The 22,900-nt window shown below is 25.8% G+C and overlaps 10 protein-coding genes across 10 annotated transcripts; 5 read left to right on the forward strand and 5 right to left on the reverse strand. All coding sequences in view use genetic code 12, as the record gives it.

Annotated features, from left to right (window-relative positions):
- Window positions 1-3,858: 3,858 nt before the first annotated feature.
- KGF54_001473 (uncharacterized protein) lies at window positions 3,859-5,202 on the forward strand (the record flags this gene model as incomplete). The annotated part of the gene is made up of 1 exon (XM_051761846.1): window positions 3,859-5,202. The coding sequence occupies one exon, from the start codon at window positions 3,859-3,861 to the stop codon at window positions 5,200-5,202; it is 1,344 nt and encodes a 447-aa protein (XP_051621011.1).
- A 1,560-nt stretch (window positions 5,203-6,762) lies between these two features.
- On the reverse strand, window positions 6,763-7,146 carry CTA6 (Cta6p; the record flags this gene model as incomplete). Its single annotated transcript, XM_051761847.1, has 1 exon — window positions 6,763-7,146. The coding sequence occupies one exon, from the start codon at window positions 7,144-7,146 to the stop codon at window positions 6,763-6,765; it is 384 nt and encodes a 127-aa protein (XP_051621012.1).
- Window positions 7,147-7,476: 330 nt separating this feature from the next.
- Window positions 7,477-8,122, reverse strand: SOD1 (superoxide dismutase; the record flags this gene model as incomplete). Its single annotated transcript, XM_051761848.1, has 2 exons — window positions 7,477-7,928; window positions 8,110-8,122. 2 exons carry the CDS (start codon window positions 8,120-8,122, stop codon window positions 7,477-7,479), a joined length of 465 nt encoding a protein of 154 aa, XP_051621013.1.
- Window positions 8,123-8,952: 830 nt separating this feature from the next.
- KGF54_001476 (uncharacterized protein) lies at window positions 8,953-9,435 on the reverse strand (the record flags this gene model as incomplete). Its single annotated transcript, XM_051761849.1, has 1 exon — window positions 8,953-9,435. The coding sequence occupies one exon, from the start codon at window positions 9,433-9,435 to the stop codon at window positions 8,953-8,955; it is 483 nt and encodes a 160-aa protein (XP_051621014.1).
- A 1,209-nt stretch (window positions 9,436-10,644) lies between these two features.
- KGF54_001477 (uncharacterized protein) lies at window positions 10,645-10,950 on the reverse strand (the record flags this gene model as incomplete). Its single annotated transcript, XM_051761850.1, has 1 exon — window positions 10,645-10,950. One exon carries the CDS (start codon window positions 10,948-10,950, stop codon window positions 10,645-10,647), a length of 306 nt encoding a protein of 101 aa, XP_051621015.1.
- A 750-nt stretch (window positions 10,951-11,700) lies between these two features.
- On the forward strand, window positions 11,701-12,450 carry MET16 (phosphoadenylyl-sulfate reductase (thioredoxin); the record flags this gene model as incomplete). Its single annotated transcript, XM_051761851.1, has 1 exon — window positions 11,701-12,450. One exon carries the CDS (start codon window positions 11,701-11,703, stop codon window positions 12,448-12,450), a length of 750 nt encoding a protein of 249 aa, XP_051621016.1.
- A 353-nt stretch (window positions 12,451-12,803) lies between these two features.
- On the forward strand, window positions 12,804-14,501 carry KGF54_001479 (uncharacterized protein; the record flags this gene model as incomplete). Its single annotated transcript, XM_051761852.1, has 1 exon — window positions 12,804-14,501. One exon carries the CDS (start codon window positions 12,804-12,806, stop codon window positions 14,499-14,501), a length of 1,698 nt encoding a protein of 565 aa, XP_051621017.1.
- A 429-nt stretch (window positions 14,502-14,930) lies between these two features.
- On the forward strand, window positions 14,931-15,842 carry YDC1 (alkaline dihydroceramidase; the record flags this gene model as incomplete). Its single annotated transcript, XM_051761854.1, has 1 exon — window positions 14,931-15,842. The coding sequence occupies one exon, from the start codon at window positions 14,931-14,933 to the stop codon at window positions 15,840-15,842; it is 912 nt and encodes a 303-aa protein (XP_051621018.1).
- Window positions 15,843-15,921: 79 nt separating this feature from the next.
- Window positions 15,922-18,594, reverse strand: MSH2 (mismatch repair ATPase; the record flags this gene model as incomplete). Its single annotated transcript, XM_051761855.1, has 1 exon — window positions 15,922-18,594. One exon carries the CDS (start codon window positions 18,592-18,594, stop codon window positions 15,922-15,924), a length of 2,673 nt encoding a protein of 890 aa, XP_051621019.1.
- Window positions 18,595-19,796: 1,202 nt separating this feature from the next.
- On the forward strand, window positions 19,797-21,268 carry ZRT1 (Zrt1p; the record flags this gene model as incomplete). The annotated part of the gene is made up of 2 exons (XM_051761856.1): window positions 19,797-20,601; window positions 20,649-21,268. The coding sequence occupies 2 exons, from the start codon at window positions 19,797-19,799 to the stop codon at window positions 21,266-21,268; spliced, it is 1,425 nt and encodes a 474-aa protein (XP_051621020.1).
- Between the last annotated feature and the right edge of the window lie 1,632 nt (window positions 21,269-22,900).

Below are 22,900 nucleotides of genomic sequence, written 5' to 3' on the forward strand. Positions count from 1 at the left end.
ACCATCGAAGGGCCAGCAAAAAAATTTTGAAAAATCTACCTTCAACACAACTTCATTCAAAATTGATAAATCTCCTCACCAATCAATTCTAAATTGAGCTTTGTATTTTAATATTGTAACCATTCATATCAATCAATCAGTAATTGGTTGATATAATAATGATTATAAATAGAATGTAGTTATCAAACTTATTTTAAATTAGGTTCCTCTAGCAGTATTTCACTAAATGAGACGAAAATAATTATTACTTAAAAGCTGATCCAAAGTCAACAATTTTTTCATCTACATGAAATTTAACTTGAGATAATAAATGTTTCATTTGAAGAAATGTACGACGAATTGAAGACAGTAGGAGTCCTTAGTATATGTATTGAAATTTGTACACCAAAAGCCTAAATGATTTAAAAATGATAATTAAAGAATCAGATATCTGGGAAGTTTGCAATCACATAAAGGAATATTAGGACCTATTAATTTCTTGAAAAAAAATATTACACGGATTATTGTGATGTTAGCACTTAATCAATTACATGTTTTGAATAATAAGCCAATATGTGGAAATTCTTTCATCAACTCATGACTAACCAAATATAATCAAACTATATACTTGAATATTTCAGAAAGAAATGAATGAATGCTTCCATCAACCATAATATTATTTTGGATCAAACCCACAAAATGATACTATGTTGATTCAACAAATATGAAAATGTATCCACACTCTGTCCTTTAGACAAAAAATTTCCTATAGAAAATCTCCAGTTTGGGTTATATATACTACCACGAAGAAAATTATTTAGCAGTGAATACGATGCAAAGATTGAAAACATCTATAAAAATGATTTGATGGAAATAGACTTGCAGTAAGTATAATAATTATATAATTTATTTAAAAAAATTTCATATTTTTTTATTTTGTTGAAGATTAATTAATTAGAGTAGATTTTAAATCGCATTAAATAGACAAAAAGAAGAAGTAAAGCTTAATAATATATTTACACCTCTATATTTATAATAATTACTTGATCATTCATAAAGTTAGATTACGAGAACAATTTGCTCACTCGTTATGACTACTAAGATTCACTGATAATAGTAGTATTGGGTTGTAAGATTAATTTAGAAAAGAAATGAAATAAAGCACCTATCAATATAATTTATTTCTGGATCAATCCAACAGACTGACAAATGTTGATCTGACATTAACAAAAGTAATCTCCGGATCAACTCAATTTTATATGAAAAATGATCTGAGTTGTTAATTAAATGAAAAATAAAAATGAATTAAAAAATGATTTTATTCAAATTGAAATTGAATAAATTTTAATTCGTGTAATTTTTGTCTTTATCTTATAGAATCCTAATCAATTGTTATTTCAACTGGTTCACCCATATCCAAATGTACTCTTCAAAAAATCGCAATAATTAAGAGTACAACTCTACAATTGTAATTGGAAGATAAACAAATACAATCATACATTAACTTTAATTAAAACTCACGAACCAATGATGGATCATGAAGAACTATCAATGATGCAACAAAGATTAACTGTTCAAAATTTAATCGAACAAGAAATTGATAGATATATTGATATTCAAATTTGAAAACAGATAAAAAATTAATTCTAAAACTATCATCTTGTGGAAGGAGCCATACTATTTAACGTTGGAGAATCAACACAATTGTTACAATATAAGTACGAATAACACTAATCCTACTATATGAAAAAAAAAAGTGGAAATGAAATTTTCTCAAATTGATCAAAAAAACTTTAGTTGTCAAGTGATCTTTTAATCTTTCAAATCGCAAAAATCTAATAAAAATGAATATATAAATTAATTATATTATCTTGATTAATCCACTTGTATGAAGTATAACTTAAAGAAATAACACGAAATTAGATCATGTTACTTTAAATTAAAACTTCAACTTGACCACCACAATCATATATTATCAACTAATGGTTGTTATATATAATCTAGTGGTGCCCATGTAATTAATTCAAATAATCAAACTTCTTGTATAGACTTTAAGAATTCATCGAAATATTATTCAAGTAATAGATTTAGTGCCGAATTTGTCAAAAAAACGTTGAATTCATTAGTAACCTTCTAAACAATGAAATGAAATTCTTCATCTCTTTATTTGGTAATAAAAAAAAGTCTATGACGCTTTAGTTGGTAAAACCATAATGATCTATTCAAGATATTTCTTTGTAATTCAAATCTTCTGATCTTCAGATAATTGAATAATAAAAAAAGTTTCATATCTAACCAAATTAATCAACAAATTGTTCAATTATCAAATTGATTAATTCAAAAAGATATAAAATTGAAAAGATATATGATAATATTTATAAACTTTATTCAATGGAAAAATTAACAACGCATTGACCAGCCCAATTCTATGAGGTAAAATCACTTTTAATTTGAAATAAAAATAATTTATAAATTGAAAGAAAAATTTTAATCAAAGATGTAGAATTTTTTTTTTCAAGGCAAAAAAAATGATCTCCTTTTAAAATCAAAATTAATTTATGTAACAAATATTCCAATTTATAATTTCTTAATATTTTGTTACTGATTTTTATATTTAAACTTATAGACAAATAAAGTATTAATGAAAAATATTTTATACATACGACTATATTGTATCTTCTTTAAATTCTAGTGATTTGATCTAATCTATTAATCTTTGGGAAATATCTGAAATTCTATTGTCTAATTTGTCGCATTATTTGATTGTCAATTAACTATTTGTCATTCAATTGAATATTGTTGATATTTTGAAATTACGTACACTACTCCTATAATCTGAAACATTTTAATGTTATTGAATTTAGTATGTTAAATTAATTATAATATTATAATCAATTAACTTATGGTCTAATATTGAGCTGAACCATCCAAATGTCATGATTATTGCACTGTGTTATCTTTGGATGTATAAGTCATAGGAATTTAATAAATTCCACAGTTCAACTACATCAACAATTTCAATTCTTTCATTTTTATATACTGTTACTTAGTTTTTTTCGTAGATTAATATAATCTGAAATTTTAGTTCAAACTCATATTTGTAGTTTTTTTTTGTTTCTTAATGATATTTGGATTTGAAATTCTCTCGAAATATAAAAATTGACGTTACAATGACCTTGATATAATGGATAAAGATTGATAATTCAAATTTAAACTTTGACTTATTCTACAATGATATGATTATGAATTTCAAAGGAGCTCAAAAACTACAATTTGAAATTCAAATTTAAACATCGTAGAAATTTAAATTATATGTATATATTAAATTGAAATGAAATTCCCAAACATATTTTCAAAAAATTATTAAGAATTTCAACAAAAGGAAACAATAATTAACAAAGATATTAATTTAACGGTGTAACACACTTTTATTGATCTACTTTTTAAGTAAAAACCGAGTTACAAATACAATAATCATAAATAATTAAATTGAATAATATACATTAAACTAATTAAATAATAGCATATTAATATATAGGATATTTATATTAAAAGCTACTATATAATAATTGGAGATATTAATTCGCCAAAAAAACAAAGTTTAAATGTCCTAGTAAGTTTGATGATTCCAAATCATTTGATCCAGATTTCATTCATAAGAAGCATAACAGAAAAATTAACTATGACGGAAACAATTTAAAAGTGCATAACAAAAAAAAAAAAAAAAGATAAAATTCATACTTCGCATTTTGCAACCAAAATAAATAAGATACAAAAATACAAAAAATTATTATAATTTATTTTTAATACAACTTTTATTTTTTATATCATACTCAAATTTCTTTGATACAATCAATTTAGTTTAAACAATTTACTACAATGGTTAAAAAAAAGCACAATACTACTACATCAAGAATCACAAAACCACAAAAATTTTCAAAATTAATCCCTAAAAATTCATCTGCAACTGCATCAACAAATAATCAAACTAATATTCATTCGAAAAATGATTTAACTATATTGAGAGAACGAATCATTGATATTTTTAAAGAGAAAGATGATGAAATGATCAATGATTATAATAATAATAATAAGAAGAAGAATATTAATAATAATGATGATAATAGTATTAATAATAATGATGATAATAATATTAAAAATAATGATGATAATAATATTAATAATAATGATGATAATAATATTAATAGTAATTCACAAATTAATGGTGATAAGGACAAACAACTACAACAACAACAACAGCAACAACAACAGCAAACAGCAATATATGAAGAATCAAGTTTAAGTCCAGTTCCGGAATCACTTTCAGAATGTAATTACGCTTTCAAAGCAGTTAGTAGTACCACTCAACAAGATGAAACAACATCACCTAAGACTAATAAACCATTTTTAAATGAAACAACATCACCTAAGACCAATAAACCAATTTTAAATGAAACAACATCACCCAAGACTAATAAATCAACTCTAAATACTAAATTTCAAACTATCAATGATAAATCAACAAATTTAAGAATTTTAAACAATACAAAAAATTTAAAAGAAATTTCAAATCAAATTGAATTTAAATTAAATCAATTATCAAAAAATTATAAATTTAAAACTTACAAGTATCAATTACAAATTTCTTTAGAAAATCTTAAAAATGAAAAAATGGAAATTATAAATAATATTGCCAAAAAATTATCATTTGCAAATTATACAAAAGAAACAATTTATAATATTTTAACTAAATTAATTCAAGTTTTAGGTCCATTAAATATTCAAGAAGAATTTTTAATTTCCAAGATTAAATCATTAAATGATACTAGTGGGGATGATAATTGTTCAGATAATTTAACTAATGAAGAAATTAAGATTATTAAACAAGATATTGAAATTTTACAAAAACAATTTGAGGGTTTTGAAGGTTTGATTAAATACAATTCAAATAATGTCAACAATCATATTTTAAATGGTGATCTATTAAATAATCAACCAGTTTTAGGTGAAAACTTGAGTAGTAGAAATGGTAACGGCAATGTTAGAAATGAAATTAGATCTAGTAGCAAAGTTAATTTTAATGGAAATGGACAAGTTGTTGGAAGTTCAGATAAAAACAATGCTCAAGCTAACGGTGACGATACTATTAGTGACAATAGTACTACTAATAACCATGCTACTATTAGTGGAAATGGTACTACCAATGGTGGTGGTACAAAATAATAATTTATGCTATTATATAATTATTCTTTTGTTTTAATTAACATTTATGTTCTATTTTTGAACCTTCTGTGTAGAAAAAAGTCTGACTGCATTGCATTGGCTATTCTAGTTACTTTAAACCTCATCTTACAAGTCGTAGAGTTCAAAATCTTGAAGTTACCAACATTTTTAAAATTTTTTGTATCATTCATTAAAAGTACTTAGATAAAATAGAAATTTTTGTCACAAAGGTAATAATTTTGCAGCCAAATTGTTTATTTGTGCGATTAAAAGACTACAATCTAATCTACAACATAAAATTCTTCAAATCTTTCATATATTCTATGCAAATAAACTACAACATTATATAATTGAATTCATCATCATTTAAAGCATAATTGGAATTTTTATCATTTAGATCATTATACTCAAGGTTCTGACTCTACTTGTCTCTTCAAAGATAAGGAAATAATTGAATTTGATCTAACATGATGCCAAAAATTAGTTCCGTTATTGCTTTTAATAAATATTATTCATGTTAAAATATTGTTGAGGATTTTTAGCACTTCAGTTTCGAGGATGTTAAAAATTTTAATTGACGTTTTATATTCCCGTTATACCTGTAAATAAATTCATTTATAATAATTCAGATTGATTTTATAAATTCATTATTAATTTTGAGATTCTTGTGTTTTTTATTTTGCCAATTAATTTCACCTTCATATTTTTCATCGATAGCTTCTCTAAATTGACTGAATGGATTTCCTTCACTATTTTTATGATTGATTCAAAATTAATTACCAAAACTTCATTAATTTAGTTGTATCACATCCCAAATATTATCTTTTAGTTACTTGATATCAATTCATTTAACTACTTTTGAAAATTTGCCATATTTTGATTCCCTCCTAATTTTTTATACCTGCTATTGGAGAAACGCGTCGTTTAGATTTAGGTTCCAAAGCATCATTAGAAGTAAATTGGCTAATATCATCATTAAGTTCAACATATTCTGCTTGATGAAAGAAAACACCTTAAAATCACGTCATTACCTGATCCATTTAATTTATATCTAATTCCGTATCGGATAAATTTGAATTATCAAGAATGACTTGACCATGCTTTAGGAACATATAACTTGTATTTGAATTTTGTAAGTTGCAATTTCTCAGTTTTAGATGACTTCCCTGTTTTGCTGATTTCCGTTCATGTTAATATAGTAGTTTTTTAATGTTAATATAGTAGTTTTTTAATTATTCCTCATACCTATAATTAAAAGGTGATTTTCCATCAAATAGTTTGAATTGTCAAATAGTTTAGTGTACAAATAGCTTCATGGGCTTCATAACCCTTACCAACTAAATAAATTTTCAATCTACCAACTTCTCAATCTTTAAACTAACAAAGATTAATTTATTCGCAAATGATACCAGAAACTAGGAATTCCCAAATGTTTGAGCTATATCTTTGACTCCTACTTATTATCTTAGTTACATATCAAAATCAGTAAGTCAAATAGTTAAATCTTTGAATATTTCCAATACTTTATATCTATTGCTTAAATCCAATAAACGTTTATAATTACTTGTCAATAACATTAGGTAGAATTGTCAAATCTTTAAACTTTTCCAACTCTTTTTCACCTTGTGCTTTAAAAAATTCAAAATTATATTTTAAATCAATAAATTTAGATAATTGAACTGATTGTCTTTTTAAAATTTTTGAATTTAATGAATTAGAACCAAATGTATTTGCAAAATTATCATTTTTCAAATTTTCATAATTTTCAATTTCCTCAAAAAATTCTGCTTGATTTTGTTGTTGTTGTTGTTGTAAATTTTGTTGTAATTTTTGTGGAGGGATTTCTATATCGTCAAATTTCATTGGTTGGAGTTTCCAATTTTCTACATACGTTGATTGATTTGGGTTATTGAAATGTAAATGTGTGAATGATCCGTCTTTCATTTCTATATTGTTTGTGGATGATGATGTTGAAATGTAATGTTTTTGGTTGTATATCAAGTGTTTTCTTTTTTTATTTTTTGGTTGTAAATTTTATTACATATACAAATTTATTTACAAATAATCTATGATTAAGTAATATAGTCGAATAATGCAAGATTGGCAGATGAGTTCAGTTAAATCCCTAACTAAGAGCATAATTAATACACTACAAAGTAGATGATACTTGTAGGATGATTTTATGATTTTCATTTATATCAATTTTTTAACTTTATATAAGAAGATTTATATATACTTCATTTTTTTGGTAATAATCAATACCAATATATTAGCTTAATCAGATAAACCAATAACACCACAAGCTGGTCTTGCACCAGCATGACCAGTAGTTTTTGAATCTTCAAATCCACCTTTACCATAATCATCAGTACCAGCATGAACAACAACTGATCTACCTAAAATAGAATCTTTACCAATTAATTTAATTAATAAATCTTGTTTTTCACCTTTTGCTAAACCATTTGAATCAGTAGAAATATTTCCTAAATCTCCAACATGTCTATCATCATCTTCTGGAGCACCATGTGTTTTACCAAATGGATTAAAATGTGGACCAGCAGATGTACATCCATTAGTATTATCACCAAAGGTATGAATATGAAATCCTCTTAATGCATTTGGATCATTACCTGAAATTTCCCATGAAATTGTTGTTGGATCTGATTCTGAACTTTGTTCAAATTTAACAGTTCCATTGACTGATGAATCTCCTCTAACGACAGCGACTATATTATTAGAGTTAGTATTTTTTCATAAATTGTTAATTGAGTCAATTGAGTTGAGTTTGAGAAAATTTTGAGTTGCGGAGCGTGTATCGGAAAAGGAATATTCGGACAATTGCAATCTCAATTGATTCAGTTAAATTGTTGTCAATAAGTCAATTGATCACTATTTGATTAAACATACCTGCTTTAACCATTTTATAAATAATAATAATAAATTGATATCAAATATGTGTATAAGTTTTGTTCAAAAAACGTTGATGAAATAAAAAAAAAACTTGTAATAAAATAATTGTGGAATATTTTAATATGTTTTATATAAAATATTGTAATTATTTTATTATTAGTAATTTTTATAATAATAAGGGATTAAAAATAATAATTGCTTTTTCTCCAAACAAATTAAAGTAAGTAATACTAGTAAGCCGCACTTATTACCATTTTGAAACACAGTTTCCTTGAATTCCATGAAGAATTCTAAATTTCATTAACCAAATTGTTTACAAATATTTCAATCATTCTAGAATTGTTTCTGTTATGACAAACCACTGATAATTATAAAATTTAAATGGATGAAGTTGGTAGTCTAGTTTTTATTTTTTATTAAAATACTTCTTTGATTTTTAGGCAATTCTTGTGATTGTTATACGAGATCTAACAATGTTTAATTTAGATTAAGACATTGTAATTAAAGGTTGAAGAAAGTGGAAAACTATATTTATCACAAAATTTGGGATGAAAAGATGAAGAATTTTATAAAAATTGTGCAGAATACAGATTAAAGGAATTTCAACTCAATTTATACAATTTTCTAATTAGTAGAAAGATTATTGTTGTAATGTAGAGCAAATATTTTATAACTTTAATGGTTAAAGATAAATTGCGCAAGATATTTATTTAATTATTTGTAGAATATATTTTGAAAATATTATATAGAAGGTTAAAATATCAATGTGTAGATGAATCAAACTAACTACTAGACTTATCTCTGATTAAAAACAGCGACTTTTACTTATCATAATTTTTGTTAATTCCTATTCGCATAGTACAAGCCATTATTCCAAATTTTCAAATATGTATTTTTTAAAGTATTCGATAATAATAAAAACTCTTCAATTGGTGCGTCTTTACTGAAAAACCACTCACCTTTATCATCATAATAGGTTTCTAAACCAATATATATTCCTTGTGTTACAGCACTGCAAATTGCAAACTGACAAAATTTCCACATCATTCTTCTATCACTTAAATTTAAATTCATATAAATCAAATATTTAAAGGAAAACAATTCAAAAGTATTGTTCAAGATAATTAATAAATTGATCAAAATTAAGTTGATTGCTGATTTCAATCTTGAATTTGTATTGTTGTAAAAATATAAATATGAAACTGATAAAATTGGAACCAAAACGAGAATAATGTATGATAAACTAGTTTCTTGTAGCTTCATTTGAAAATCATGGTACAAAATATAAGTATTGGAGAAAAATGTGGAAGTAACTATCAACATTGGCACAATGAAGCATATTAAGGTTGAGACTAATTCTTTATTGTTTAAACTGAATAATGTTGCTAAACGTTTTTCCATATATTGTGAGCGAAGTTCAACGCTGAATGGTATGAAACTGTATATAGCTGTGATGATGAACACACCAAAAGAATTTAGGAAAAGTTTCATTTTCATGACTTAAATAGTATCTTCTTATTGATTTTAAAAAAGACTTAATAAAGTAGATGTATGTGAAGACAAATACTCTAGTTTTGGAAACTTTTCAGGAACCTAAATAGTCTAGTTGAAAAATATTGATTTCCTCAGGATAAAGGTCTACTCTTATACATTGGGCTTCTATAACAGCATTAAAGCCACGTAGTTTTCTTTTAATTACATTAATCTCAAATGACAATAGTCTAAAACTTATCATAGCACTAACCATTGTTAAACTCATTAAAAAAATTTAGTCATTATTTTAGTTAGTAGTTTCTTACCCCCTAATACATAGAGTTAAACTTTAAAACAAAGACCAAATTCAAAGCGCAATTTACAAAAAAGTATCGACAGTTTATAAGTTTGGTTCTTGTGTTTTCGGGTAGTGTGAACAATAGCTAGCAAACCTAATTACTCACTTTTAGATTTATTGTCAAAGTGAATGATAGATTTGGAAAATTTGCCATACAGTTTTTCTTCTATTAGCTCTGAACTACTTTGATTCATGATTAGTCAGTTGTTTGGTGACGTAATTAGTAGATTTAAAAGTTTATGAAAAACCTCTTCAATCGAGTTGTAATTTTGAATTAAAATTGGCATACTTCTAAAAGAATTAGACCATACTTTTTGACATTTTACTTTTGTGACATAATTTTTTAGTCAAAAGTTGCAAAGTATAACCAATTAACAGATATTAAGATTAATGTAATAACGCCTAACGACAAGATGGCTGTCTAAATAAGTAGGAAAATCAAAGAGTGAAGTCAAATTTAAAGTGGTCTTTGTTCAGGAAATTCAATTCATTAAGAGCCCTTGTTTTGACCGTCAGATTGTGAGATAACAAGATATACAGTCTTTAATGCTTATGATGATCGCTCATTTGTGAGATGAAAAATAATAAAACGCCATATAGTATATTCTCCATAAACATGTTATTTCGTAAATCATTCAAACATATAAATACAACCTGTATATCTATTTGACCCAATTTCAATGAAATTATATTGTAATGTCTTAATTTTCAATTATAGTTTCTTCCTTCACAACAACTTCAGGTTGATCTTCCTCATTCTCACCACTAGGTATTATTTTCTCAGTCTTAATAATTTTAGTTAATTTAGTATGATCTTTATGTTTTGTATTTGTAGGTTTTTGAGGTGGTGGAGGAAGTGGTGGTAAATTTGGTAGATTTGAGATTTCATAAAATAAATATAATACTGATATTGCTATCATCCCCGTATATAACCAAAATCCTTTTCTTTTTAATTTATTTATGAATTTATCTAATGGTGTGTAGTATTTTTGATAATAAACCAACATTTTTGTAAATTTATGATTTGGGTTTTTAATTTAGTCTTGTTCAGTGCTTTTATATCTTTGTTGTGACAGTCTAATATAACTTTTAATTGCAGTCTTTATCTATGGAATTGCTTAATTATAATCAATTGATTGATGATTCAATTGAAGTGTAAAGAAAAGTTAAGAAATTACGTTTGCTAAAACAAAATATTGATACGTAACACAAAATCAGTTTAAAGGAGTTCAATATCCGAGAGCACGTGAACTTTTCAATCTAGATGTTTCAGGTTTTTATAATATTTTGCAATATAATATAGTTGCAGTTGACAAATACAACATAGTTTAGTACGAAGAATACAATATAAGAAGCGTCAATTAGCTAAAAAAAACCAACGGATTGCAGTGTTACAGTACCAAACTTCCCACTCTTGAGCAATACTAATAATTGCTATTTATTTGCCTTGTTTTTGCTAATAATGTGCTAAATGTGCTCCCAAGTTTTAGAAAGATAAACTTGTGCGATAACTGTGACAAATTACTGTAAGCTCATTAAATATGCTGTTGAGCCAAATTATTCCAAATTTCACAAGATCCACTAATTTCGTAATCATATTCTTAATTTCTTGCTGTAAACTAAAACTTTAATTTCTTGAAAAAAAAAAAAATATTTCTTTTAAATTTTTCAATATTAATAATCATTTCTCACATACCTCAAACATTCATTTCAAAAAACCAACAAGTTAATTCACCAATTCCCACCCAAATTCCAATATGACAGTAACTAGCAATCTGATAAAACTAACAAGTGAACATCTCAACTTCTTAAATGAAAGTTTACAGTCATTAATACCACAAGATTTAATCAAATGGGCATATTTAACATTTCCAAATTTATATCAAACAACAGCTTTTGGATTAACTGGATTAGCTATAACAGATATGATTTCTAAAATACCCAATACTAAAATAGATTTAATTTTTATAGATACATTATATCATTTCCCACAAACTCATGATTTATTAGCTAAAATTGAATCAAAATATCCAAATTCTAAAATAAATGTTTTTAAACCACAAGGTATATCTAACGAGACTGAATTTGTGGAGAAATATGGTGATCAATTATGGGAGTCAAATGATAAATATTACGATTATTTAGTAAAAGTTGAACCAATACAAAGATCATATAAAGAATTAAATGTAAATGTTGTATTAACAGGTAGAAGAAAAACACAAGGTGGGTCAAGAAATACCCTTACAATATTAGAATTTGATGAAGTAAACAACGTCATAAAGATAAATCCATTATGGGATTGGGATTTTAAAAAAGTTAAAAATTATATAGATGAAAATAAAGTACCTTATAATGAATTATTAGATTTGGGGTATAAATCTGTGGGTGATTGGCATTCTACTGTTCCTGTTGGTGATGATGAAGATGAAAGAAGTGGGAGATGGAAAAATAAAGCTAAGACTGAATGTGGTATTCATATTGCTAATGAATTTACAAATTTCAAATAAAAAAAATTTAACTTGAGAACTAAATCAATTTTGGTATATTAACTTATTTATGATATTTATTAATACAATCTGTACATTTGTTTGCTTAATGCTTTTACTATCTCATTCGACACTTACTATAATCGCTTTAAATTGAATTATGAGTAGTCTCTTCGTTATAAATTAATTTACGAGGTGATACTATGCACAAAATCAAAAAATTAGTGCGGAATTCTTAAAAGATAAGATAAAAGATGGAATTTTATTTCTGTACTATATTTTTCGAGTTATCAAATTGTTTTTAATATAAAGATAGCTAAAACCGACATAAGAATCAAATAAATGCTTACTTTTGCTCAACTATCTTTATTAAGATGCTCAAAGATGTGCTAATAGAGCTACTTAGCTTCTCACAAATTCATCCATTAATCACAATCGTAATAGTACTATTGTTACTATGTTTGTACTACACTATATATTTACCAACAACATCACCATTATGGAAAATCCGAGGTCCATATCTATATAGAATCACCAAACTTCCCTATTTAAATCATCAAAGAAAAGGTTCATGGATAGAAACAGTTTACAATTTACACAAACAATACGGATCAGTAGTTTTATTATCACCACAAGAAATAAGTGTTAATGGATCATCAAATTTCATAAATGATATTTACTTGAAAAATTTACCAAAATCTAAATTTTATGAAAATTTTACAAATCATGGTTCCGATAATATTTTCGCAACTTTAGATAATAATAAACATAAGAAGTATAAGAAAATTATTAATAAGTTATATAATAAAAGTAATATTTTTAGTACTGAGAATAATACCAGAAGAATACTAATCAATACTACTAAATCATTGATTAATAATATATATGAAAGTTCCGTGTATGGTAACTCACCAGATAATAATACGGTTGCATCAATTTTCAATCCACATGGAAAAAGTCATAGAGAACCCAGTTGGTACAATAAATCTAACCAATCAAAAAATTTATCAATGGATGTGTTCACATTATTTGGAGCATTAGCAATGGACGTTGTTTCAAAGTTTGAACTAGGTGAAAACAATGGAACAGATCTTATACAAAACCCTCAGGAGAGAGAAGTAATATTGAAACATAGACAAGTTTCAAGCATGGGATTTTGGACTACTTTAATGCCCCTGTTTTGGAACTATGCTGCAAATTCAATAGTATTAAAAGCATTAGAAGATATTACAAATTTTCAAATTTCATTATATGAATTTGCTGAACGAAATTACAATACAAATGGTAAAAATTTAACAACCTTAGAAACTTTAAAAAGTAAAGGGTTGGAGGGTAATAAAGCATATCTGTTCTTAAGTGATAATTTATTTGCTGGTCATGAAACTACGGCTGTTCAATTATGTTATTTAACTTATGAATTATCAAGACCTGGAAATAAACATATTTTGGAGTCATTACAAAATGAATTATTTGAAAATTTTGGTAAACCTACAACCACTAATAATATAATTGAAGATTTAGAAAAAATTGATTCATTACCTTATTTGAATGCATTAATTTTGGAAAATTCAAGAGTTCATAGTTCAATTCCAGGTGCAGAACCGAGAGTATTAGATAAAAATTATCAAATTGATCAATTCATAATTCCTAAAGGAACAACAATATCTTGTTTACCATATGCATTACATAGAGAACCATCAATTTTCCCACAATATGATGATTTTATACCAGAAAGATGGTTACAATATCCAGAGGAGTCAGAAGAACAGTACCAAAACAGAATAAAATTACAAAATAAATTTATGATGCCATTTGGTAAAGGTATAAGAATGTGTTTAGGAATGCAACTAGCATTAATAGAAATGAAATTAGTAATTGCAAATATATATTGGCAATTCAATACAAAGTTAGATGAAGATTGGTGTATTATAGAACCTGTATTAAAACCAGTAAGACTAGGTATCAAAAATCGTGGTGAAAATAAATATGATTTCGAATTGATGACTATGTTTGATTCTTATACTATTCAACCTATTAATGATGAATGTTGGTTAAGATTTTATGAAAATTGATACTAAGATAGATTGATGGTATTAAGAGGTAATTAGTGGTAATTTATATATCCGATCATTCCTTAATAATAAATTTTTCATTTCTGTGTAAATAGGAATACTTTTTTATCTCTCAATATTTTAATTTATTAATACGAACTACGTCACAAATTTAGTACGAAATACAATACAAATTAAATCCAAATCAATTAGATTTACTTTGTTCTACTAACTAAATTATAATCCTCAAATCGCCCCGTGTTAATATTTGATTTGATTTAGCTTTTTCTTTTTCTCATTTCTATTTTTAAATTTAAATTTAAAACATCTTTTTAAGTCAAGTTATTAATCATTTAATTATATATTTATCTATTTATTCATTTATTCATTACTATTTATTACTAATTCAATTGAAACAAGAAAATTCCACAATATATTTAAATATATAAAATGTTACCATTTGCTTGGCCTTATCCACCAGAACAAAAAAATGGATTTTGGGGAATACCTACATCAACAATAGATTGGTGTGAAGAAAATTATGTTGTTTCCACATATATAGCAGAAGCATTAAATACTTTAACTAATTCAGTTTTTATAGCATTAGCTATATTTGCTATATATACAGCTTATAAAAATCATTTAGAACCAAGATTTATTTTCACTGCTTTAGGTTTTTTATTAGTTGGTGCAGGGTCATGGATGTTTCATATGACTTTACAATATAAATATCAATTATTAGATGAATTGCCAATGATTTATGCTACTTGTATTCCCTTTTGGTCTGTTTTTAGTGAACGTAAATCAAAACAAGAATCTATTGCTATTGCAATTGGAATTTTCACTGCTGCTAATACTTTAACTGGAATTTATTTACATTTTAGAAATCCAACTATTCATCAAGCTGCTTATGCTATATTAAATGGATTTATTATTATAAAATCTATAATTTTAACAAGAGAAAATGTTTATGATAAAAAGGCAAAACAACAATTACAATATTGTGCAATATTTGGAGTTGGTATTTTCTTGTTTGGTTATTTTTTATGGAATTTAGATATTCATTTTTGTGATCAAGTAAGGTTTACAAGAAGACAATGGGGGATTCCATACGGGTTTGTATTGGAAGGTCATGGTTGGTGGCACATATTTACAGGTACTGGAGTATATTTTTCATTAATTTATGAAGAATACCTTAGATGTTTTATGACTGGAACTGAAAAATTTTATGAATTTAAATATGTATGGGGATTACCTGTTGTTTCATGTATTGATCCTCATGGATTAGAGAGATATAGATCAGTTCAAGAATTGAAACATGAAGATGAATTGGTTTCACAAGAAGATAAAAAGAAACAGTAAATAGATAGAGATATACAATTTTGATAAATAGGCTAGATATAGAATCAAATTATATTTATTAATAAATAATTTACAAATTTTATAATTCTAGAGCTAATGCTGAATCATTTAATATGCATTCTAGTTTAGAAGCAGCCAATTCATTTGAGTTCAAGCTTGGTAACTCAGCTTTAAACCTTTTCAAATTTCTCTTCAATTCATTAATTTCTTCATTAACTTCATTTGTATTAATTTTTCTCTTTAATTCATCTACTTCCAATTCACTGGCTTTTCTTTTGGCCATTTTTATAATTTTCTCAGGAAAACCAACTAATTCAGCAACATTTATACCAAAAGATTTTGAACCAGCACCATTTTCAATCTTATACATTAATGTTATATCTTCTTGATTTTCAACAAAAGCAACAACATGTAAATTTTCTACCTGGTCAGGGTATTTATCAGCTAATCTTGTTAAATCATGAAAATGGGTTGCAAATAAAGTAAAACATTTCATTTTTTGAATTAAATATTCTGATATTGAATGAGCTAAACCAAACCCATCATATGTGGAAGTACCCCTACCTAATTCATCTATAACTATTAATGAATTTGTTGTAGCTGTATGTAAAATTGATGAAGTTTCTAACATTTCAATCATAAATGTGGATAATCCTTTAAGTTGAGAATCACCAGCACCTACTCTTGATAATATAGCATCGAAAATGGGAAGTTCAGCTCCTTCATTTGCTGGTATATATGAACCTATCTGTGCTAACAATCCTATAGTGGCTATTTGTTTCAAATAAGTTGATTTACCACCCATATTAGGTCCAGTTATAATATTAAAATATTTTTTATCTATGTTCACATCATTTGGTATAAATTCAATTTCATCTTGTGCTTCTAATAATGGATGTCTTGATTCCACCAAATTAATTTTTCTTTCACTTGAGTCCAAAGGAATCAATGTTGGTTTAGTGTATGTAGTTGGAGCTAATAATGCAACATTGGACAAACTTATTATAACATCAAGATGTGATAAATCTAAATTTAATAATAAAAATACTTTTGAATAAGTTAATGATATTTTCAACACTTCCCTAATTAATTCTCTTTGTCTTACATTGTATTCATCACATGATTCATTATATATTTGTGACAATTGTTTTAATTCGGTTGTGGTGAAATAAACACCAGCTTTAACAGTTTGAATTTCATTGAATTTTTTGTTATTTCTTATAACTATTGAATCAGCTCTTGTTAATCTCAAACAAAATCCGTGAATTTGATGATTTTCTAATTTTAGTTTCTTTTCCAGATCCATATTTAATTCAGAAGCTATTTCTAAATGTAAATCTTTTATTTGTTCTAAAGATGATACTTTTGTTTTGTTGATTGCAATTAAAGCTTCATTAAATTCTGGTCTGATATCAAAATTGGAATGAAGATCATGTAATCCTTTTAAATCTATAGTTGTTTCAATTAATTCTTGATATTTAAATAAATCTTTATGTCTTTGAGTTAACGGATTAAACCACCATTTGTTGACTAATTCATTTTGATTTGCTAATATTTTAATTAAATCTGGTAATGCCAAAACAATTTTGTATAATGTTACTAAATCTTCTAATTTTTTATGTTCATTACCAGGTTTTGCACAAGCTAATTGTATTTTCTTAATAATTCTTCTAATATCTGGTATTAATGATAATATAGATTGGATTTCAACTCTTAAACTTGCATTATCCATGACCAATCCAATTAATTCTTGACGTTCTTTTATATCTTCAACACTTGTTAAAGGTTGTTTCAACCATTGTGATAATAATCTTGAGCCACCTGAAGTCTTACATTTATTTAATAATTCAAAGATTGAATTTATAGAAGTGGTGGATTGAAATTCTGGGAATATATTTAATGCTTTCATTGTGGATGAATCAACTCTCATATAAGCATATAAATCGTATTTCTCTAAGATGAAGGATCTTTCATCTTTTAATAAATCCAAATATGATACCAAGGCATTTAAACTACCTAAAGATCTACTATATTCAGAAGATTTTATCCCTTTTGATGATAAATATAAATCAATATTTTCTTCTTCTAATAATTTCAGTAAATCTTGTTCAACATTATTGATACCAAAAGATTTTGAAGTAGTTATAACAATATTACCAATCTTATCAATTAACTGTTCTAATTTCTTGTCGGAATTTGAAGGTATAACTACCTCCTTAACTCCAAATTGTAACAATAAACTCTCTAAATTTGAATATAACTCATTATCATCAAATTCACTAAGATATATCTTGTTTTCTTCAATTATACAAACTCCAATATTATTGTTTTGGACTTTGATACTTGCAATTGTGGAATTGGAACAATCTTGAAATTCAAAATTAATACCGTATTCTTGACTGATATGTTCTAAATTACCGGCTGTACCACTTGATATTATTTGATAATTTTTGTTGCTATAAATTTCAACTCTACATTGTTTTTCTAAAATATAATATTTTAATGTAGTTTGGAATACTTGTGGTGATATAGTAACATATTTAACATTATCTGATACTTTAATAATTGATTTTGTCTTGTAAATATCTTTTGCTATTAATTCAGCGTCTTGTTGTAAACATGAAAAATAATCCTTGTTATTATGATCTATAAATCTAATAGTTGATGGATCTTTGTCTTGTAAATTTTTAATAAATTGTTTTTCATTGCCAGTACCTGCAAATGTTATAGAAAGATTTGTAGCTGTAGACATATGAGTTTAGACTGAATTGAGATATTTGTGATGGACGCTCTGATAACTGTAACGATAAATAAATAAGTAATAAGACCTAGTAAAAATGAATGATATTTGGTATATATTGATAATAAATGAATATACAGTTGCAAAAATGATCTTACTTAATATTCTATTTAGAATTATTTAAAACGCGTTCTAGAATTTAATATCGCGTAATGTGACGGGTTTTTATCAATGTCGTTATAATTGATTTTGCGTCAATTACTCCTAGATCTAAACCGCGCAACCAGATGGTTCAGTAATTTTTCATACAAATTAGAAGCAAACATTAAGAAACCTCACTTTAACTTTAATAATGAAAAGTACCTATTAAAGTAATGCGCTTAAATGATAATTACTACAGGTACACTTGTTTAATGAGGAACATAGTACTTCTTGTACTCAAGGTATTTAATTGTTACTGTTATCTTTAATTAAGTATCAAATTAATTCAATTTAGTCTTACGCATTATAATATTTCTTTTTCATTAATTTATCAAAAATAAGAAGTTTCTTTACTTGTTGAGGATAATACTTAAGATTTTACTAGTTAATTGTTAGCTATTCTGAATTGATTGAATTGAATTTATTTTTCTTGATAAATTAAGGAGTAATAAAAAGAAAATTAAATAAAATTTTTTTCTCAAATACAATTCAGGTTTTTCATTCTAATGTCAAATATTTGCCAAGCTAATAATAATGATATTATTATTAGATTAATTACAATAACTACTATAATTAATTATTAGATTGAAATATTATCATGGTAGTAATCTAAAAGATCAAGAGAGTTTGTGATATTTGTTGTGGGGGGATGATATTTTATTTTGATAGTTTTAACAAGATCTTAATAATTTGCAGTCTAAATTTTAGATCTAATGAGTTCAGCCGTTTCACAAAGTTTCATATCTCAGTACTTTTAATTTATGAATTTTGGAGATACATGATTAATTAATTAATTAATTAAAGTAATTTTAAAGTTTCAACTCAAGTGGTTATCAACTTTATATTGTTACTTGGCATTTTAAATTTTTTACAATTTTGGATTAAGTATTGAAATTATTAGATTAAGATGTTTCATTAATAATTTGAGGAGAATTTATAAAGGACTTAATATGCTCAATTTTCATAATGATTAAAAGAAATTTGAACTAATAAAAAACAAGTAAAGTTTAAATATGAAATTTTCATCTTGGAGTAAAATTGCAATCATTGCATCACTTTCAACTGTTGTTGTTGCTAAATCATCTCATAACTTAGTTGATGCTAAAAATGTTGTTTTATCAAGAAGATCTCAATTAAGTCAATTGGAAAAAGTAGGTCTGAAATATAATCTTAAAAGAGATGAACATGAAGAAGAAGAGCACGCCCACGAAGAAGGTGAAGAAGATCATGACCATGAAGAAGGAGAAGAACATTCCGAAACATTTAACGTTACTGGTTGTCATATGCATGACGAATCACTTCATTGTTTAGATCCAGATGGAGTAGAAGGTGTTATATCTCCATTACCAACTGATCCGAAAGAAAGTTATACTGGCTGTCATTCACATGATACTCAAATTTATTGTATGGATGGAGATGAAGAATATTTATTTATGAGAGATACTGATATTGTTGGTGATAGTGAAGAAATTACTTGTCATTTCCATGCTGGTATTGAACATTGTACTTATGCTAATGGTACTGAAGTTAATTCATTAGATGCAGGTTCATGTGAAAAAATAGATAGAGATTATAATATACCATTAAGAATTGGATTATTATTTGTTATATTGGTAACTAGTGCTATTGGTTCATTTGGTCCTTTAATGTTGAGATCTTTGTTCAAGATTTCAGCTAATAATATTATTATTGTAATTATTAAACAATTTGGTACTGGTGTTATATTATCCACTGTTTTTATTCATTTGTTAACCCATTCATTTTTGTTGTTCTCAAGTTCATGTTTAACTGGATTACATTATGAACCTACAGCAGCTAGTATTGCAATGGCAGGATTATTTGTATCTTTTATTTTGAATTTACAGTTTATAAAATTTTATCTTCAAGATTGGAAAAATCTAAGAGTGCAACAACTGTCACAGATGAACATGATAGTACTGAAAAAGTCCCAATTGAACATCATTCATCAAATGAGGAAATATTAGCGACTAATGAACCATCCAGATCAACCTATGATAAGTTATCAGTTATGATTTTGGAAGCTGGTATCGTTTTCCATTCTATACTATTAGGTATTACTTTAGTAGTTGCAGCAGATTCATATTTCATTACATTATTTATTGTTATTGTATTCCATCAATTTTTCGAAGGGTTGGCATTAGGTTCAAGAATTATAATTTTAAATACTTCCATAATCACCAAAATGATAATGGCATTAATCTTTGCATTAATTACACCAATCGGTATGGCTATTGGTATTGGTACTTTAAATATTTTCAATGGTAATGATCCACTGACTATTATTGCTTTAGGTGTGTTAAATAGTTTCTCAGCAGGTATTTTGTTGTGGACTGGATTAGTTGAGTTTTTATATAGAGATTGGTGGTATAATTTGAAAAATGCAAGCTGGATAAGTACAACTTGTGCAATGATTTCTTTAATTTTAGGAATGTTTTGTATGAGTTTATTAGGTAATTGGGCTTAAGTTATTCAAAATGAGTATTTCAAACTTACTAGATTAAGACACTTGGGTAGTTTTATAGGTAATACACTTCGACTAATTTTTACTTGTTTATTTCATAGTAGTCAGAACAGAATCTAATTTGAATATCAATAAGAGATAGAGAAAACTACAAATTTATGTTTAAAAGAAAATTTCAGATTATTATAATCTATGAAGAAAACTAACTAAAAGTATATAAATTAAAAGAATTGAAATTGTTGATGTAGTTGAATTGTGGTACTTATTAAATTCTTATGACTTATTTGGTGGCCATATTTATTACATTCATACATTCAAGCAAGAATATATTTTATTCTATAAGCATTAGAGATATTATTTTAGATTAGTAAATAGCTTTTGGAGCTAGATTGTAAATGTAGTTGTACAATTATTTTATCCTGATATAGAACATGAAAGTTGATCAATAGTATTGACACAAAATTCACATGTCTTAGTGTATCATTTATTTATTTAATGATCAATTGTAATTCTAATCTTTAAAACTCTACTCTTTAATTACCGGAGAATGAATCAATTTGTAAAATTATTGTTAGTGTAAATTAAATTAATTAAAAAGAATCTACTTGTTGATTTACAATATATTAAATGTAATAAGATCAACTTAAAACTACTTGTGTTTTTCTCAAGTAATCAAAAATTAAAATAAGAAATGGAAAGAAGTAAACTATTTATTATTTTTACACAAAAACTCAATTCTTATAAATCAAGATTTCTGGAAAAAAAAAATGGAAAAACAAATCAAGAATTAATGATTAGCTACTCCTTTTCATGTTCAGTTACTTTGAACCATGCATTTAACCAGCTTATCTCAGTTTGTTTCATGGCAAAATTCCTCATAATGTGTTGATACTTTATTTAATTAGGAATTAAGTTGTTTTTTTCAGAAGCCTTCAATCAAGTTCTAATTGATGTGTTTTAGTTAGATACAAATTAAATTTTCAAAATAAAAATTTGAATAATTTTTCCTAGTTGTATTTATCAATTAATAGTCTGACTGTATTTATAAGGGTATCAGGCAGTGAAGCTTCGCTCACTTATATTACATTAACTTGTCATCGTTTTTAAGTGTTTGTCTACATCTAGTTTGTGGTCCGTTTGGAATACCTAGACACGTACGACAAAAAATTGAAGGAATTACATGTCTGCAATTAATATGTATTAATCAAAATCTCATTTGATTCAATATAATTGTTGTGATACCAAATAAATTCAATATATTTTATTATTATTATAAATGCGTTTCTGTCATCAGTATATCATAAGAATGCAGCGAAAGCTACTTTTGGGTAAAGTTTACTTTTATGATTATCAATATATTGTTGTTTCTCAACACGTTCAATTTATTATTATGATTTATGCAAATCCACAAAAATAGGAGCAAATGATACAATGAAAAGAAAATTTTGAAGATCACCGTTTCGATTTTAAGTCCTGGGGTTCATTCGAACTCCGTATATTTGATTTCAGTATTATGCGTACTTGTGCTCAAAGGAACCAACACTCATTATTAAAATTTTTGAAGATTTGATTTTGAAAGAATTCTTAAACTTTTCAAGTTACTTGTTCATTTGTTTGTATTTTTCAGTTATTGAT

Source organism: Candida jiufengensis (assembly GCF_024610255.1).
Source record: "Candida jiufengensis strain CBS 10846 chromosome Unknown scaffold5, whole genome shotgun sequence".
Taxonomy (NCBI): domain Eukaryota; kingdom Fungi; phylum Ascomycota; class Pichiomycetes; order Serinales; family Debaryomycetaceae; genus Lodderomyces; species Lodderomyces jiufengensis.